The sequence below is a fragment of the Prosopis cineraria genome, unplaced genomic scaffold, assembly GCF_029017545.1.
Source record: "Prosopis cineraria cultivar Desert tree isolate PC_DT_omini unplaced genomic scaffold, ASM2901754v1 PC258, whole genome shotgun sequence".
Classification (NCBI taxonomy): domain Eukaryota; kingdom Viridiplantae; phylum Streptophyta; class Magnoliopsida; order Fabales; family Fabaceae; genus Prosopis; species Prosopis cineraria.
The window spans coordinates 1-20,503 of NW_026555585.1; the positions used below are offsets into that span (position 1 = coordinate 1).

At 40.3% G+C, this 20,503-nt stretch overlaps 1 protein-coding gene across 1 annotated transcript; it reads right to left on the reverse strand.

Moving 5' to 3' along the window:
• Positions 1-12,414: 12,414 nt before the first annotated feature.
• On the reverse strand, positions 12,415-20,438 carry LOC129296107 (uncharacterized). The gene is made up of 4 exons (XM_054934706.1): positions 20,352-20,438; positions 17,830-17,893; positions 14,258-16,297; positions 12,415-12,440 (listed from the first exon to the last, which is right to left on the reverse strand). Exons 3-4 carry the CDS (start codon positions 16,131-16,133, stop codon positions 12,415-12,417), a joined length of 1,902 nt encoding a protein of 633 aa, XP_054790681.1. The 5' UTR covers positions 16,134-16,297; positions 17,830-17,893; positions 20,352-20,438.
• Positions 20,439-20,503: the final 65 nt, after the last annotated feature.

The following is a 20,503-nucleotide window of genomic DNA, read 5'->3' on the forward strand; positions in this document are numbered from 1 at the left end:
TAACACTTGCCTTGAGTGTTATCCAAAAATCACATAATTCAAACAAACTAAGTGTGGTTAAGGAGTTGATCCTCTAACCAACTTAAGAAATAAATCATTTAAAACCTTAAAAATAATTATAGGTTCTACCTATAGCGCACGGAAGCAAGTTAGACGAAAATGGAATAAAAAGATGCTGTCATGACAGTAATTTATTGCTGTCATGACAGCCCTCCTGGGCCAACTTCCAGGAGGCGGTGTTCCGTCATTCGACCTCCGATTGAAGTGATTTTAAAGCTCACACGTCACATTCAAAGGGTACTATAAGTGTACCAAATTTCAAAAAGATCCAACGGTCGGATTTAAAAATTAGACATGTTAAAAGATTGACTATTTTTGCTTGTCATGACAGCACTTCCGGACCAACTTCCGGAGTGCACCATTTCATCATCTGACCTCCGATCGGAGTGATTCCAAAGCCCACATGTCACTTTTAAAGAATACTATTAGCATACTAAATTTTGAAAAGATCCAACGGACGGATTGAATTTTGTGCAGGTTACAAAATCAACACTGTAGCTGTCATGACAGCAATTTAATGCTGTCATGACAGCACCTCCAGACCAAATTCGGAGGAGTGCGTCGTTTCTCCGTCCGATATCCGATCGACGTGATTCCAAAGCCCACACGAAGCTTATAAAAGGTTTTACTTGTGACCCAAATTTTAGAGAAATCCAACGGTCGGATTAAGATTTGGACACCCGGATGCAAAAGTGCAGCTTTTTGTAAAAACCATTTTCAAAATTGTCCAAATCCCATCCTAATGGTCACAAACCTGTGGAAAACTTTGGACACGTCAATAAGATTAAAAACACTTGATAGAACATTCAAATGATGGAAACCCCCATACATCAAAATTTGACCACCCGGGTGCCATTTCCAAAATGGACCCTAAACCCCCAAAATGCACAAATCATACAAGAGTGGTCACAAATCAATCCAAATACCATGTATTTATATAAATACATATGCTAAACATTTTCACTTGGCTCAGAGCTCCTTGTGGGGCCCACGCACCCCTCTCTCTATCCAAGCTGTATGTTTTCCCATAGCACACCATTTGCAATGCAACCACTTTGCATTTGCTTATAAAATCACATATATATCAAAATAAAGATCTGCTTGTAATAGAAACTTGGTCTACTAAGTAAATCCATCAAAACCACACACCATAACCAAGTTTCCTAGCCACAAGTCTGCAAACAGACAAAAATTCATACACAAGCACACAATCCACACATATTCACACACACACACATAATCATATCCTACTGGCACCCTAATCTTAAATACATTACAATATATTTGCTCAAAAGAAAGGGGTTGCAGTTCTTTACAAATCACAAGCAAACCCCTAGCTTTGCTCTTTCCCCGTCCACCACTGGATCCTTCGCCTGGACCTAGAATATTGAAAAGAAAGGGGTGAGACAACCACAGTCTCAGTAACAGTGAAATCTATATTGATTATTACAAAGTAAGCCATAATCAAATAAATGAATAATAAATTCAACATAGTATATAATTTAGCCATTTAAAATGCATGAATGCATGACCTAGGCCGGTATGGCCTTTCATGACCAACAGAATGCCCCCTGGCACTCTTTAACTCGCAGGTAAACCTTATACCTACTTGTACCTCCACAGGCACAAAACATAATCTAAGGCATGATCTAATCCACCGAACCGCCTATGCCCCTTCGACGTGAATCCTGAGCAGTCAAAGCTAACTCCCTCCCAGAGCCAGCCCGACTTACTCTCCATGTGAGGGCTACCTTGGCCTAGGCACTCAACCTCACACTTCATATGTCGGATTCCCTCCCCCACTGAGAGGTGTCGAACACTCAATACACTAACCACTTTAGTGCACTGAGCCCACAATACGTAAGACAACACTGAGTACTGACAGTGTGCCATAGAATATCAAAAATCCACACCTTCTCATTGGTGAACTCCCACCGAGATCATGCCTTTTACTCTTGTCTACCTTTCCTGAGTATTGACCATTCAACACTCTAAAGTAGTATAATATTTATAAATCTCATTTCCATAAAAACATTGTTATTAAACAATTAGAAAACATATTTGCACTATAATCAAAGTAGTACCCCATAACCCCTTATAAAGCACATTTAATCTTTTAAAACATGTAATGCATGATAACTAGTAATATTTATTCAAAAATAGCTAAAACAAAGTAATAAGAAATATAAATTCCCCTGTTACCTCAACCCTTTGGTACTAAAAGGGTTCCCCTTGTACAAAATAGGGCTCGGCTTGTTCCTTACTTCTCAATAAGTTCCACCAACAATTTTCTACAACATATAAGTGATCCACATCACTTATCATGACAAATAGTATTAATGAAGACTATAACTTATACCACACAACTTAGGTCAATGAGTCATAATCCACCCTAATGGTCCATATATTAAACCAACCATTCACATAGTATCACTTAACCACCAAAACCATTTATTAGCCATCACTAGGCTAATTTTCAATTTATATAATTTTTATCAATTAAAAACCTTCACTTAGTGTCACCAACTTTCACCATTAGCCCTTATAATGAAAACCAAACCTTAATTTAAATCTTATTGGGCTCAAATAGCAAAATTATAACTAAATCAATAAGCTTAAACCATTGAAGAGCAAAAACCCAATTTCTCAGGTTTATTTTGTGCCAAAACACCTCTTTCATCCAATTATCCACTCAAAATATTAGATCACTATATAGAAACTCAAAACATGCTCCCTAGGATCCAAAGAAACAAAAGCTTACAAGAATAAAGCCTTTGGAATCAAAATCCAAAAATCTCCTCTTCCAAAAATTGAAGAAAATCAAGAGAAAGAGAAGAGGATTGAAGTAGGGAGTTTACCTATCGTGTAGCCGAGCTCGCAACGGTCGCAAAGACTCCTAGATCCGAGCCTAACTCCCTCTCTTTCTCTTTCTTCTTCCTCTCTCTCTCTCTCTCTCTCACGTGTTTCCTTTCTTTCCTTTTTCTTTTCTGCGTTCTGGTCTGGTTTTTCTCTTATAAAAGCTGATTTAAAAGTTTGGGGAAAATTACAAGAAAGGCCCAACATTTTTTATTATTGCACAAAAGCCCGGGTCAACTTTGGTAATTTTTCCCATAGTTAAAAATCAAATAAAACTAAACTTTTGCTTAGTAAAATTCAAACTCTGGACCTCTATCAAATTATTCTAAATTTTAATTTAATTATAGATATTTTATTTTATTTTTATTTATTTTTTTAAATAAATTTGAGTCTTAAAATTTTTAGGATGTTACATTCTCCCCTCCTTTAAAAAGGATTTTGTCCCCAAAATCCAAGCTAATACATGAACCAAAGAGATAAACATACCTAGGGAAACAACTGTGGATATTCCTTCCTCATTTGATCCTCAGTCTCCCAGGTTGCATCTCCCGGAGCTGTCCCTTTCCAAATCACTTTTACCAACCGGATTGTCTTATTTCTAGTTGCTTATCCTTAGCATCCACAATACGATCTGGTTCAGTCCGGTAGGTTAAATTCTCTTGAATTTCAACCTCCTCAGGTTTTATCACATGCGACGGGTCTGGCTGGTACTTCTTCAATTGTGACACATGAAACACGTTGTGTAGACCCGCTAACTGAGGCGGTAATGCCAACTGATAAGCCACCGGCCCAACTTTCTTCAAAACCTCAAAAGGACCCATATATCGAGGAGATAACTTTTTAGCCCGAATTGAGCGTCCAACGCCCGTCAATGGGGAAACTTTGAGAAAGACATGATCCCCAACCTCAAAAGACAAGTCCTTACGACGATTATCTGCATAACTTTTCTGTCTACTCTGTGCTGTAAGAAGTTTTTGTTGGATCAATTTGATTTTCTCTGTGGTCTCATCTACCACATCCGGTCCCATCATTGTCCTCTCACTCAACTCATACCAACAAAGAGGCGATCTGCATCGTCTTCCATACAATGCTTCATAAGGAGCCATTTGAATACTGGCATGATAACTGTTATTATAAGCAAACTCTGCCAGAGGTAAATGCTTATCCCAGCTTCCCTGAAGCTCTAGGGCACACGACCTCAACATATCCTCTAATGTCTGGATCGTCCGCTCAGTTTGTCCATCCGTTTGTGGATGATAAGACGTACTAAACTTCAGATCTGTGCCCATAGCCTTTTGCATAGCTTGCCATAAATTTGATGTAAATCGAGGATCACGGTCTGAAACAATATCCCTCGGTACCCCATGTAGTCGCACAATCTCCTTAATGTAGATCTCAGCATACCTATCAACCGTATAGGTGGTCTTGACCGGTAAGAAATGTGCTGACTTAGTCAAACGATCTACAATTACCCAGATAGAGTCAAAACTAGCCTGGGTCCTCGGCAAACCAGACACAAAATCCATTGAAATACTCTCCCATTTCCATTTAGGAATCTCCAAAGGCTGTAATAACCCCGATGGCTTTTGGTGCTCTATTTTGACCTTCTGACAGGTCAAACACTTACTAACATACTCTGTGACATCCTTTTTCATGCCTGGCCACCACCAATGACGCTGCATGTCATGATACATCTTAGTAGCACCGGGATGAAGGGTGTAGCTACTTCGATGTGCCTCATCCAACAATTTCTTCCGAATAGACTCATTGTTAGGAATACACACCCTATCCTTGAAAACCACATACCCATCATCACTAAACCAATAGTCCATTATCTCACCATTCTCGATGTCTTGACTTATTTTTGACAAAATCGGATCTTGAAGCTGAGCATCTCGTATCTCTTTCCAAAATTCATTAGAAATAACCATAGTATTAAGACCATTCAAAGAGAACTTAGTCATACCCAAAGAAGTTTCAACCAAAGATTCCATCAATCTATGCTCCTGAACCATTAAATAGGCTACATGTAAGGTCTTGCGACTAAGAGCATCTGCTACCACATTTGCTTTTCCCGGATGATACTTAAATTCAAAATTATAATCTTTAAGAAACTCCATCCAACGTCTCTGTCTCATATTCAGCTCTTTTTGATCCACCAGGTACTTGAGACTTTTATGGTCGCTCATGACCCTGAACTCTGTTCCATAAAGATAATGACGCCAGATCTTTAACGCAAAGACCACCGCAGCCAACTCGAGATCATGTGTTGGATAATTCTCCTCATGCGGTCTAAGTTGTCTAGATGCATATGCCACTGCTCTCTCATCTTGCATTAGAACACAACCAAGACCCTTATGAGAGGCATCAGTATACACATCATAGGGCTTTTGAGGATCCGAAATCACCAACACTGGAGCTGTTGTTAACCTTTCTTTCAACTCAAGAAAAGCTGTCTCGCACTTATCATCCCAGATAAATGGCCTATCCTTCCTTGTGAGTCTAGTCAAAGGCATAGAAATCTGAGAGAAACCTTTGATAAAACGCCGGTAGTAACCTGCTAATCCCAGAAAACTACGGATCTCAGTTATCGATTTTGGTCTCTCCCATTGCATGACTGCTTCAACTTTATATGGATCAACTGCAATACCATTTGCCGACACGATATGTCCCAAGAACCTAACCTCTCTCATCCAAAACTCGCACTTACTGAGCTTGGCATATAGCTTATGATCTCGCAGAAACCTTAGGACAGTCCTCAAGTGTCTGGCATGCTGCTCCTCATCTTTAGAGTAGATCAGTATATCGTCAATAAAAACTACCACAAACTGATCCAAGAAAGGTCGAAAAATGCGGTTCATATAGTCCATGAAAACCGCAGGCGCATTAGTCAGCCCGAATGGCATAACCAAAAACTCATAATGACCATATCGAGTCCTGAAAGCAGTCTTTGCCACATCCTTCTCACTAACCTCAGCTGATGGTACCCTGAACGTAAATCAATCTTAGAGAAAATCGTGGCACCAACCAACTGATCTAAGAGATCATCGATGCGAGGCAGTGGGTACTTGTTCTTCACCGTAACCTTATTCAACTGCCTGTAATCGATACACAATCTTAAACTACCATCCTTCTTCTTCACAAATAAGACAGGAGATCCCCAAGGAGAAACACTAGGTCTAATAAATCCCTTATCTAACAGCTCCTCAAGTTGCTTCTTCAACTCAGCTAACTCTGAAGGAGCCATTCTATAGGGAGCCTTTGAAATTGGCTGAGTCCCCGGTACCAGGTCAATTGAGAATTCAACCTCACGTTCTGGAGGTAATCCTGATACATCCTCAGAAAACACCTCTGGGAACTCCCTAACAACCTCAATTTCATCCACTATACCTGTCTCAGACCCTTGGGTAGCGAGCACTACCACGTAAGCCTCACATCCCTGCTCAATCAACCTTTCAACTTGTAAAGAAGAAAGAAAACAAGAATGACCAGGGTATTCTTTGATCACCTCCGGTACTTCTACCAAAGTCACTGTCTTAGTCACACAATCTAAGACAGCACCATAAGCTGTCAACCAATCCATACCAATAATTAAATCAATCCCTTGCATAGGTAATTTGATCATATTCACCCAAGTCGATCGCCCATTAAAAGTCATCTTAGTCCTACACACCACACTGGATCGACCAACCAAACCAGAAGTAGAGGAAACTTCTATATCATGGGGCAACTGGTCAACAGGCATAGCCATTCTATCTAAGCGCTCGGCAGAAATAAAAGAATGCGTCGCACCACAATCAAACAAAGCTTCTAAATCGAGGCCACAGATAGAAACCATACCAGTGATTAGATTCGATGACTTCCTAGCCTCCTCCTGAGATACTGTATACACTCTACCAGGAATCACGTTCCTCCGGTCCGAGCTCTCATGTAAATCAGGGCAGTCACGGATCAAATGGCCTAACTTTCCACACTTGTAGCAAGCAAAACAGCGACCAAAATGAACCCTACCACATCTATTGCAAGGTGACCTCGCTGTGCTTAGAATTGGGGCTTGACTGGTTTGTGAAGAACGTGCTGGAGCATTCCCAGAGAAACGAGAACCCCCAGATCTCATATTACCACCCCGATTACCTTGAAATCTTGAACCCCTATTTAAATTTCGATTACCAGAAGCAGAAGAAGACCCGATTCTAAAGGAGCCACTAGAAGAAGAACCAGAGCTAAAACCCATTCTCTTGGATACACCACCAGTAGGAGCTAACCCAAAAGAAAATCGACCTCGTGTATCCCTACTCCGGCTACTCTCTGTGTCTCGGCCTCGACGAGCGGCAATCCTCAGACGATTGCACATCTCATCATATGTCGCCTCGCCTAACAAAGATAGCTGCTGGCGGTATTCTGGCCTCATCTTTTCTAATAACCTCTTTGCTTTCCACTTGCTATCATTAGAAGCCTTCAGATATGTTGAGAACTTAGACAGCTGATTGAATTTTCTTATAAAAGTCTCCTCGTCTAAGTCCCCCTGCTGAAATGCATGAAACTCTGCCTCTTTCTCATCTCTGAAAGCTGGCGGAAAGTGAAAATCATAAAATCTTTCTTTAAATTCATCCCAAGACATAGATCTTCCATCTGTGGGCTTAACAGAATCCCACCAATGCTTGGCTTCACCAACAAGCTGCATCGTAGCCAAGATAACCTCTGCTCAGATGTACACCTCACAACAGTAAATAACTGCTCCATCCGATCCAACCACTCCTCAGCTTTCCCATCAAGCATACTACCATCATATGTAGTCGGATTAGAGCGAGAGAATTCCTTCCAAGGTTCAGATATGTCATCCTCTCGATTATTAACAACTGGTGCATGAGCTCCCATAGTACTAGAAGATCCCTGCCCAGCACTTAGGTCAACATGCTGATCTGGAACAGTATGACTTCTAAGATTTTGCTGTATATCCACCATAACTTCAAGCAGCCTAGCCATGACTGCATCTGTCCCCTGTGGTGGTGGTGGAGGTGGAGGCGGAGGCGGAGGCGGAGGAGGTAGAGGTGGTGGTCGTTCCTCATTCCTCGATCTACCCCTTCCCCTTCGAGCCATATTAGAACTGAAAGGTGTACGGCCACAAGCGTACGGACCTTTCTCCCCTCCTAAAGGAACAAGCCAGAGAAAGAAAAACAATATTAGTCCAGGTTAGTGGTAGAAGGGAAAGAGCATAAAAGTAATGTATTTAAGGTGCCAAGTAGGAAAAAGGAATCATAAACCTAAAACTGATACCAAATGTAACACTTGCCTTGAGTGTTATCCAAAAATCACATAATTCAAACAAACTAAGTGTGGTTAAGGAGTTGATCCTCTAACCAACTTAAGAAATAAATCATTTAAAACCTTAAAAATAATTATAGGTTCTACCTATAGCGCACGGAAGCAAGTTAGACGAAAATGGAATAAAAAGATGCTGTCATGACAGTAATTTATTGCTGTCATGACAGCCCTCCTGGGCCAACTTCCAGGAGGCGGTGTTCCGTCATTCGACCTCCGATTGAAGTGATTTTAAAGCTCACACGTCACATTCAAAGGGTACTATAAGTGTACCAAATTTCAAAAAGATCCAACGGTCGGATTAAAAATTAGACATGTTAAAAGATTGACTATTTTTGCTGTCATGACAGCTAAAAAGCTGTCATGACAGCACTTCCGGACCAACTTCCGGAGTGCACCATTTCATCATCTGACCTCCGATCGGAGTGATTCCAAAGCCCACATGTCACTTTTAAAGAATACTATTAGCATACTAAATTTTGAAAAGATCCAACGGACGGATTGAATTTTGTGCAGGTTACAAAATCAACACTGTAGCTGTCATGACAGCAATTTAATGCTGTCATGACAGCACCTCCAGACCAAATTCCGGAGTGCGTCGTTTCTCCGTCCGATATCCGATCGACGTGATTCCAAAGCCCACACGAAGCTTATAAAAGGTTTTACTTGTGACCCAAATTTTAGAGAAATCCAACGGTCGGATTAAGATTTGGACACCCGGATGCAAAAGTGCAGCTTTTTGGTAAAAACCATTTTCAAAATTGTCCAAATCCCATCCTAATGGTCACAAACCTGTGGAAACACTTTGGACACGTCAAATAAGATTAAAAACACTTGATAGAACATTCAAATGATGGAAAACCCCCATACATCAAAATTTGACCACCCGGGTGCCATTTCCTAAAATGGACCCTAAACCCCCAAAATGCACAAATCATACAAGAGTGGTCACAAATCAATCCAAATACCATGTATTTATATAAATACATATGCTAAACATTTTCACTTGGCTCAGAGCTCCTTGTGGGGCCCACGCACCCACTCTCTCTATCCAAGCTGTATGTTTTCCCATAGCACACCATTTGCAATGCAACCACTTTGCATTTGCTTATAAAATCACATATATATCAAAATAAAGATCTGCTTGTAATAGAAACTTGGTCTACTAAGTAAATCCATCAAAACCACACACCATAACCAAGTTTCCTAGCCACAAGTCTGCAAACAGACAAAAATTCATACACAAGCACACAATCCACACATATTCACACACACACACATAATCATATCCTACTGGCACCCTAATCTTAAATACATTACAATATATTTGCTCAAAAGAAAGGGGTTGCAGTTCTTTACAAATCACAAGCAAACCCCTAGCTTTGCTCTTTTCCCCGTCCACCACTGGATCCTTCGCCTGGACCTAGAATATTGAAAAGAAAGGGGTGAGACAACCACAGTCTCAGTAACAGTGAAATCTATATTGATTATTACAAAGTAAGCCATAATCAAATAAATGAATAATAAATTCAACATAGTATATAATTTAGCCATTTAAAATGCATGAATGCATGACCTAGGCCGGTATGGCCTTTCATGACCAACAGAATGCCCCCTGGCACTCTTTAACTCGCAGGTAAACCTTATACCTACTTGTACCTCCACAGGCACAAAACATAATCTAAGGCATGATCTAATCCACCGAACCGCCTATGCCCCTTCGACGTGAATCCTGAGCAGTCAAAGCTAACTCCCTCCCAGAGCCAGCCCGACTTACTCTCCATGTGAGGGCTACCTTGGCCTAGGCACTCAACCTCACACTTCATATGTCGGATTCCCTCCCCCACTGAGAGGTGTCGAACACTCAATACACTAACCACTTTAGTGCACTGAGCCCACAATACGTAAGACAACACTGAGTACTGACAGTGTGCCATAGAATATCAAAAATCCACACCTTCTCATTGGTGAACTCCCACCGAGATCATGCCTTTTACTCTTGTCTACCTTTCCTGAGTATTGACCATTCAACACTCTAAAGTAGTATAATATTTATAAATCTCATTTCCATAAAAACATTGTTATTAAACAATTAGAAAACATATTTGCACTATAATCAAAGTAGTACCCCATAACCCCTTATAAAGCACATTTAATCTTTTAAAACATGTAATGCATGATAACTAGTAATATTTATTCAAAAATAGCTAAAACAAAGTAATAAGAAATATAAATTCCCCTGTTACCTCAACCCTTTGGTACTAAAAGGGTTCCCCTTGTACAAAATAGGGCTCGGCTTGTTCCTTACTTCTCAATAAGTTCCACCAACAATTTTCTACAACATATAAGTGATCCACATCACTTATCATGACAAATAGTATTAATGAAGACTATAACTTATACCACACAACTTAGGTCAATGAGTCATAATCCACCCTAATGGTCCATATATTAAACCAACCATTCACATAGTATCACTTAACCACCAAAACCATTTATTAGCCATCACTAGGCTAATTTTCAATTTATATAATTTTTTATCAATTAAAAACCTTCACTTAGTGTCACCAACTTTCACCATTAGCCCTTATAATGAAAACCAAACCTTAATTTAAATCTTATTGGGCTCAAATAGCAAAATTATAACTAAATCAATAAGCTTAAACCATTGAAGAGCAAAAACCCAATTTCTCAGGTTTATTTTGTGCCCAAAACACCTCTTTTCATCCAATTATCCACTCAAAATATTAGATCACTATATAGAAACTCAAAACATGCTCCCTAGGATCCAAAGAAACAAAAGCTTACAAGAATAAAGCCTTTGGGATCAAAATCCAAAAATTTCCTCTTCCAAAAATTGAAGAAAATCAAGAGAAAGAGAAGAGGATTGAAGTAGGGAGTTTACCTATCGTGTAGCCGAGCTCGCAACGGTCGCAAAGACTCCTAGATCCAAGCCTAACTCCCTCCCTTTCTCTTTCTTCTTCCTCTCTCTCTCTCTCTCTCTCTCACGTGTTTCCTTTCTTTCCTTGTTTTCTTTTCTGCGTTCTGGTCTGGTTTTTCATCTTATAAAAGCTGATTTAAAAGTTTGGGGAAAATTACAAGAAATGGCCCAACATTTTTTATTATTGCACAAAAGCCCGGGTCAACTTTGGTAATTTTTCCCATAGTTAAAAATCAAATAAAACTAAACTTTTGCTTAGTAAAATTCAAACTCTGGACCTCTATCAAATTATTCTAAATTTTAATTTAATTATAGATATTTTATTTTATTTTTATTTATTTTTTTAAATAAATTTGAGTCTTAAAATTTTTAGGATGTTACATTCTCCCCTCCTTTAAAAAGGATTTTGTCCCCAAAATCCAAGCTAATACATGAACCAAAGAGATAAACATACCTAGGGAAACAACTGTGGATATTCCTTCCTCATTTGATCCTCAGTCTCCCAGGTTGCATCTCCCGGAGCTGTCCCTTTCCAAATCACTTTTACCAACCGGATTGTCTTATTTCTAAGTTGCTTATCCTTAGCATCCACAATACGATCTGGTTCAGTCCGGTAGGTTAAATTCTCTTGAATTTCAACCTCCTCAGGTTTTATCACATGCGACGGGTCTGGCTGGTACTTCTTCAATTGTGACACATGAAACACGTTGTGTAGACCCGCTAACTGAGGCGGTAATGCCAACTGATAAGCCACCGGCCCAACTTTCTTCAAAACCTCAAAAGGACCCATATATCGAGGAGATAACTTTTTAGCCCGAATTGAGCGTCCAACGCCCGTCAATGGGGAAACTTTGAGAAAGACATGATCCCCAACCTCAAAAGACAAGTCCTTACGACGATTATCTGCATAACTTTTCTGTCTACTCTGTGCTGTAAGAAGTTTTTGTTGGATCAATTTGATTTTCTCTGTGGTCTCATCTACCACATCCGGTCCCATCATTGTCCTCTCACTCAACTCATACCAACAAAGAGGCGATCTGCATCGTCTTCCATACAATGCTTCATAAGGAGCCATTTGAATACTGGCATGATAACTGTTATTATAAGCAAACTCTGCCAGAGGTAAATGCTTATCCCAGCTTCCCTGAAGCTCTAGGGCACACGACCTCAACATATCCTCTAATGTCTGGATCGTCCGCTCAGTTTGTCCATCCGTTTGTGGATGATAAGACGTACTAAACTTCAGATCTGTGCCCATAGCCTTTGCATAGCTTGCCATAAATTCGATGTAAACCGAGGATCACGGTCTGAAACAATATCCCTCGGTACCCCATGTAGTCGCACAATCTCCTTAATGTAGATCTCAGCATACCTATCAACCGTATAGGTGGTCTTGACCGGTAAGAAATGTGCTGACTTAGTCAAACGATCTACAATTACCCAGATAGAGTCAAAACTAGCCTGGGTCCTCGGCAAACCAGACACAAAATCCATTGAAATACTCTCCCATTTCCATTTAGGAATCTCCAAAGGCTGTAATAACCCCGATGGCTTTTGGTGCTCTATTTTGACCTTCTGACAGGTCAAACACTTACTAACATACTCTGTGACATCCTTTTTCATGCCTGGCCACCACCAATGACGCTGCATGTCATGATACATCTTAGTAGCACCGGGATGAAGGGTGTAGCTACTTCGATGTGCCTCATCCAACAATTTCTTCCGAATAGACTCATTGTTAGGAATACACACCCTATCCTTGAAAACCACATACCCATCATCACTAAACCAATAGTCCATTATCTCACCATTCTCGATGTCTTGACTTATTTTTGACAAAATCGGATCTTGAAGCTGAGCATCTCGTATCTCTTTCCAAAATTCATTAGAAATAACCATAGTATTAAGACCATTCAAAGAGAACTTAGTCATACCCAAAAAGTTTCAACCAAAGATTCCATCAATCTATGCTCCCGAACCATTAAATAGGCTACATGTAAGGTCTTGCGACTAAGAGCATCTGCTACCACATTTGCTTTCCCGGATGATACTTAAATTCAAAATTATAATCTTTTAGAAACTCCATCCAACGTCTCTGTCTCATATTCAGCTCTTTTTGATCCACCAGGTACTTGAGACTTTTATGGTCGCTCATGACCCTGAACTCTGTTCCATAAAGATAATGACGCCAGATCTTTAACGCAAAGACCACCGCAGCCAACTCGAGATCATGTGTTGGATAATTCTCCTCATGCGGTCTAAGTTGTCTAGATGCATATGCCACTGCTCTCTCATCTTGCATTAGAACACAACCAAGACCCTTATGAGAGGCATCAGTATACACATCATAGGGCTTTTGAGGATCCGAAATCACCAACACTGGAGCTGTTGTTAACCTTTCTTTCAACTCAAGAAAAGCTGTCTCGCACTTATCATCCCAGATAAATGGCCTATCCTTCCTTGTGAGTCTAGTCAAAGGCATAGAAATCTGAGAGAAACCTTTGATAAAACGCCGGTAGTAACCTGCTAATCCCAGAAAACTACGGATCTCAGTTATCGATTTTGGTCTCTCCCATTGCATGACTGCTTCAACTTTATATGGATCAACTGCAATACCATTTGCCGACACGATATGTCCCAAGAACCTAACCTCTCTCATCCAAAACTCGCACTTACTGAGCTTGGCATATAGCTTATGATCTCGCAGAAACCTTAGGACAGTCCTCAAGTGTCTGGCATGCTGCTCCTCATCTTTAGAGTAGATCAGTATATCGTCAATAAAAACTACCACAAACTGATCCAAGAAAGGTCGAAAAATGCGGTTCATATAGTCCATGAAAACCGCAGGCGCATTAGTCAGCCCGAATGGCATAACCAAAAACTCATAATGACCATATCGAGTCCTGAAAGCAGTCTTTGCCACATCCTTCTCACTAACCCTCAGCTGATGGTACCCTGAACGTAAATCAATCTTAGAGAAAATCGTGGCACCAACCAACTGATCTAAGAGATCATCGATGCGAGGCAGTGGGTACTTGTTCTTCACCGTAACCTTATTCAACTGCCTGTAATCGATACACAATCTTAAACTACCATCCTTCTTCTTCACAAATAAGACAGGAGATCCCCAAGGAGAAACACTAGGTCTAATAAATCCCTTATCTAACAGCTCCTCAAGTTGCTTCTTCAACTCAGCTAACTCTGAAGGAGCCATTCTATAGGGAGCCTTTGAAATTGGCTGAGTCCCCGGTACCAGGTCAATTGAGAATTCAACCTCACGTTCTGGAGGTAATCCTGATACATCCTCAGAAAACACCTCTGGGAACTCCCTAACAACCTCAATTTCATCCACTATACCTGTCTCAGACCCTTGGGTAGCGAGCACTACCACGTAAGCCTCACATCCCTGCTCAATCAACCTTTCAACTTGTAAAGAAGAAAGAAAACAAGAATGACCAGGGTATTCTTTGATCACCTCCGGTACTTCTACCAAAGTCACTGTCTTAGTCACACAATCTAAGACAGCACCATAAGCTGTCAACCAATCCATACCAATAATTAAATCAATCCCTTGCATAGGTAATTTGATCATATTCACCCAAGTCGATCGCCCATTAAAAGTCATCTTAGTCCTACACACCACACTGGATCGACCAACCAAACCAGAAGTAGAGGAAACTTCTATATCATGGGGCAACTGGTCAACAGGCATAGCCATTCTATCTAAGCGCTCGGCAGAAATAAAAGAATGAGTCGCACCACAATCAAACAAAGCTTCTAAATCGAGGCCACAGATAGAAACCATACCAGTGATTAGATTCGATGACTTCCTAGCCTCCTCCTGAGATACTGTATACACTCTACCAGGAATCACGTTCCTCCGGTCCGAGCTCTCATGTAAATCAGGGCAGTCACGGATCAAATGGCCTAACTTTCCACACTTGTAGCAAGCAAAACAGCGACCAAAATGAACCCTACCACATCTATTGCAAGGTGACCTCGCTGTGCTTAGAATTGGGGCTTGACTGGTTTGTGAAGAACGTGCTGGAGCATTCCCAGAGAAACGAGAACTCCCAGATCTCATATTACCACCCCGATTACCTTGAAATGTTGAACCCCTATTTAAATTTCGATTACCAGAAGCAGAAGAAGACCCGATTCTAAAGGAGCCACTAGAAGAAGAACCAGAGCTAAAACCCATTCTCTTAGATACACCACCAGTAGGAGCTAACCCAAAAGAAAATCGACCTCGTGTATCCCTACTCCGGCTACTCTCTGTGTCTTGGCCTCGACGAGCGGCAATCCTCAGACGATTGCACATCTCATCATATGTCGCCTCGCCTAACAAAGATAGCTGCTGGCGGTATTCTGGCCTCATCTTTTCTAATAACCTCTTTGCTTTCCACTTGCTATCATTAGAAGCCTTTAGATATGTTGAGAACTTAGACAGCTGATTGAATTTTCTTATAAAAGTCTCCTCGTCTAAGTCCCCCTGCTGAAATGCATGAAACTCTGCCTCTTTCTCATCTCTGAAAGCTGGCGGAAAGTGAAAATCATAAAATCTTTCTTTAAATTCATCCCAAGACATAGATCTTCCATCTGTGGGCTTAACAGAATCCCACCAATGCTTGGCTTCACCAACAAGCTGCATCGTAGCCAAGATAACCCTCTGCTCAGATGTACACCTCACAACAGTAAATAACTGCTCCATCCGATCCAACCACTCATCAGCTTTCCCATCAAGCATACTACCATCATATGTGGTCGGATTAGAACGAGAGAATTCCTTCCAAGGTTCGGATATGTCATCCTCTCGATTATTAGCAACTGGTGCATGAGCTCCTATAGTACTAGAAGATCCCTGCCCAGCACTTAGGTCAACATGCTGATTTGAAACAGTATGACTTCTAAGATTTTGCTGTATATCTACCATAACTTCAAGCAGCCTAGCCATGACTGCATCCGTCCCCTGTGGTGGTGGTGGAGGTGGAGGTGGAGGCGGAGGCGGAGGAGGTAGAGGTGGTGGTCGTTCCTCATTCCTCGATCTACCCCTTCCCCTTCAAGCCATATTAGAACTGAAAGGTGTACGGCCGCAAGCGTACGGACCTTTCTCCCCTCCTAAAGGAACAAGCCAAGAAAGAAAAACAATATTAGTCCAGGTTAGTGGTAGAAGGGAAAGAGCATAAAAGTAATGTATTTAAGGTGCCAAGTAGGAAAAAGGAATCATAAACCTAAAACTGATACCAAATGTAACACTAGCCTTGAGTGTTATCCAAAAATCACATAATTCAAACAAACTAAGTGTGGTTAAGGAGTTGATCCTCTAACCAACTTAAGAAATAAATCATTTAAAACCTTAAAAATAATTATAGGTTCTACCTATAGCGCACGGAAGCAAGTTAGACGAAAATGGAATAAAAAGATGCTGTCATGACAGTAATTTATTGCTGTCATGACAGCCCTCCTGGGCCAACTTCCAGGAGGCGGTGTTCCGTCATTTGACCTCCGATTGAAGTGATTTTAAAGCTCACACGTCACATTCAAAGGGTACTATAAGTGTACCAAATTTCAAAAAGATCCAACGGTCGGATTAAAAATTAGACATGTTAAAAGATTGACTATTTTTGCTGTCATGACAGCTAAAAAGCTGTCATGACAGCACTTCCGGACCAACTTCCGGAGTGCACCATTTCATCATCTGACCTCCGATCGGAGTGATTCCAAAGCCCACATATCTCTTTTAAAGAATACTATTAGCATACTAAATTTTGAAAAGATCCAACGGACGGATTGAATTTTGTGCAGGTTACAAAATCAACACTGTAGCTGTCATGACAGCAATTTAATGCTGTCATGACAGCACCTCCAGACCAAATTTCGGAGTGCGTCATTTCTCCGTCCGATATCCGATCGACGTGATTCCAAAGCCCACACGAAGCTTATAAAAGGTTTTACTTGTGACCCAAATTTTAGAGAAATCCAACGGTCGGATTAAGATTTGGACACCCGGATGTAAAAGTGCAGCTTTTTGGTAAAAACCATTTTCAAAATTGTCCAAATCCCATCCTAATGGTCACAAACCTGTGGAAATACTTTGGACACGTCAAATAAGATTAAAAACACTTGATAGAACATTCAAATGATGGAAAACCCCCATACATCAAAATTTGACCACCCGGGTGCCATTTCCTAAAATGGACCCTAAACCCCCAAAATGTACAAATCATACAAGAGTGGTCACAAATCAATCCAAATACCATGTATTTATATAAATACATATGCTAAACATCTTCACTTGGCTCAGAGCTCCTTGTGGGGCCCACGCACCCACTCTCTCTATCCAAGCTGTATGTTTTCCCATAGCACACCATTTGCAATGCAACCACTTTGCATTTGCTTATAAAATCACATATATATCAAAATAAAGATCTGCTTGTAATAGAAACTTGGTCTACTAAGTAAATCCATCAAAACCACACACCATAACCAAGTTTCCTAGCCACAAGTCTGCAAACAGACAAAAATTCATACACAAGCACACAATCCACACATATTCACACACACACACACATAATCATATCCTACTGGCACCCTAATCTTAAATACATTACAATATATTTGCTCAAAAGAAAGGGGTTGCAGTTCTTTACAAATCACAAGCAAACCCCTAGCTTTGCTCTTTTCCCCGTCCACCACTGGATCCTTCGCCTGGACCTAGAATATTGAAAAGAAAGGGGTGAGACAACCACAGTCTCAGTAACAGTGAAATCTATATTGATTATTACAAAGTAAGCCATAATCAAATAAATGAATAATAAATTCAACATAGTATATAATTTAGCCATTTAAAATGCATGAATGCATGACCGAGGCCGGTATGGCCTTTCATGACCAACAGAATGCCCCCTAGCACTCTTTAACTCGCAGGTAAACCTTATACCTACTTGTACCTCCACAGGCACAAAACATAATCTAAGGCATGATCTAATCCACCGAACCGCCTATGCCCCTTCGACGTGAATCCTGAGCAGTCAAAGCTAACTCCCTCCCAGAGCCAGCCCGACTTACTCTCCATGTGAGGGCTACCTTGGCCTAGGCACTCAACCTCACACTTCATATGTCGGATTCCCTCCCCCACTGAGAGGTGTCGAACACTCAATACACTAACCACTTTAGTGCACTGAGCCCACAATACGTAAGACAACACTGAGTACTGACAGCTCAGAAGCACCGATACGCGAAAATGGCCGGCGTGTCCGTATCGGATACGTATCCGACACGGACACGCGTTCAGGACGGGGGAACGGCGCGTCCCTTTTCCCAGTTTCTGGCGGACGCGGGCAGATGCGGGTCGAGACGGGTTGACGCGGGTCGGACGCGGGCTGACGCAAAACTCTGCATTTTTCACCTCTTTTTACTCAGTCCCAACTCCAGAAACCCGATGCCCTAAGATTTTCAGCTCCAATCGACCCCCTTCTCGTGTTTTCCACTCTGTCGCTCATTGCCTGTGTCGACCGCTGTATCGCTCTGAGTCAGACGCGTTTTCACTTCTCACTTCGCACGCTGCCTCACTCTCACGTCTTCGACCTCATCATTCTTCAGTCTTCAGTCTTCAGCTTCAATCTTGATAATTCATTCAGCTTCAATCTGAGCTCTGCCTCAGCGTCTTTGACCTCATCTCTATCTCTTCTGCTTTTCACTTTTTTATTGTTCAATGTTGTGCTGCTGCCTGATGGATATTTATTGGGATTATTGCATTGCTGGACAATGAATATTTATTGCTCAGTTCTTCACTGCTGAACCGAGAGAGGCAGAACAACTAATCAGTTTTTTAAATTTAATACTGAATTATTAAATTTTTTTTATTTTGATGGATTATTTTATTGAGTTAAACATTGATTTATTTTTAATTTTTATTGACTCTCTTTATGTTAAAATTTTTATTAGAATTATTTTAAGTTGATAATTATTTTTTGCCACTTGATAGTATTTAAGTACTTAGCTATTTGTTGTATTATATTTTATGATGGCATTAGACATCTTGAAATTGTATTTTTAAACATTCAAATATTTAATATTTAATTATTTATATAGCCGTACCCGTATCCTAAAATTTTAAAAAATAGCCGTGTCCGCGTATCGTATCGTATCGTACCCGACACTCGTACCCGTATCGGTGCTTCTTAGACTGACAGTGTGCCATAGAATATCAAAAATCCACACCTTCTCATTGGTGAACTCCCACCGAGATCATGCCTTTTACTCTTGTCTACCTTTCCTGAGTATTGACCATTCAACACTCTAAAGTAGTATAATATTTATAAATCTCATTTCCATAAAAACATTGTTATTAAACAATTAGAAAACATATTTGCACTATAATCAAAGTAGTACCCCATAACCCCTTATAAAGCACATTTATTCTTTTAAAACATGTAATGCATGATAACTAGTAATATTTATTCAAAAATAGCTAAAACAAAGTAATAAGAAATATAAATTCCCCTGTTACCTCAACCCTTTGGTACTAAAAGGGTTCCCCTTGTACAAAATAGGGCTCGGCTTGTTCCTTACTTCTCAATAAGTTCCACCAACAATTTTCTACAACATATAAGTGATCCACATCACTTATCATGACAAATAGTATTAATGAAGACTATAACTTATACCACACAACTTAGGTCAATGAGTCATAATCCACCCTAATGGTCCATATATTAAACCAACCATTCACATAGTATCACTTAACCACCAAAACCATTTATTAGCCATTACTAGGCTAATTTTCAATTTATATAATTTTTTATCAATTAAAAACCTTCACTTAGTGTCACCAACTTTCACCATTAGCCCTTATAATGAAAACCAAACCTTAATTTAAATCTTATTGGGTTCAAATAGCAAAATTATAACTAAATCAATAAGCTTAAACCATTGAAGAGCAAAAACCCAATTTCTCAGGATTTATTTTGTGTCCAAAACACCTCTTTTCATCTAATTATCCACTCAAAATATTAGATCACTATATAGAAACTCAAAACATGCTCCCTAGGATCCAAAGAAACAAAAGCTTACAAGAATAAAGCCTTTGGAATCAAAATCCAAAAATCTCCTCTTCTAAAAATTGAAGAAAATCAAGAGAAAGAGAAGAGGATTGAAGTAGGGAGTTTACCTATCGTGTAGCCGAGCTCGCAACGGTCACAAAGACTCCTAGATCCGAGCCTAACTCCCTCTCTTTCTCCTTTCTTCTTCCTCTCTCTCTCTCTCTCTCTCTCACGTGTTTCCTTTCTTTCCTTGTTTTCTTTTCTGCGTTCTGGTCTGGTT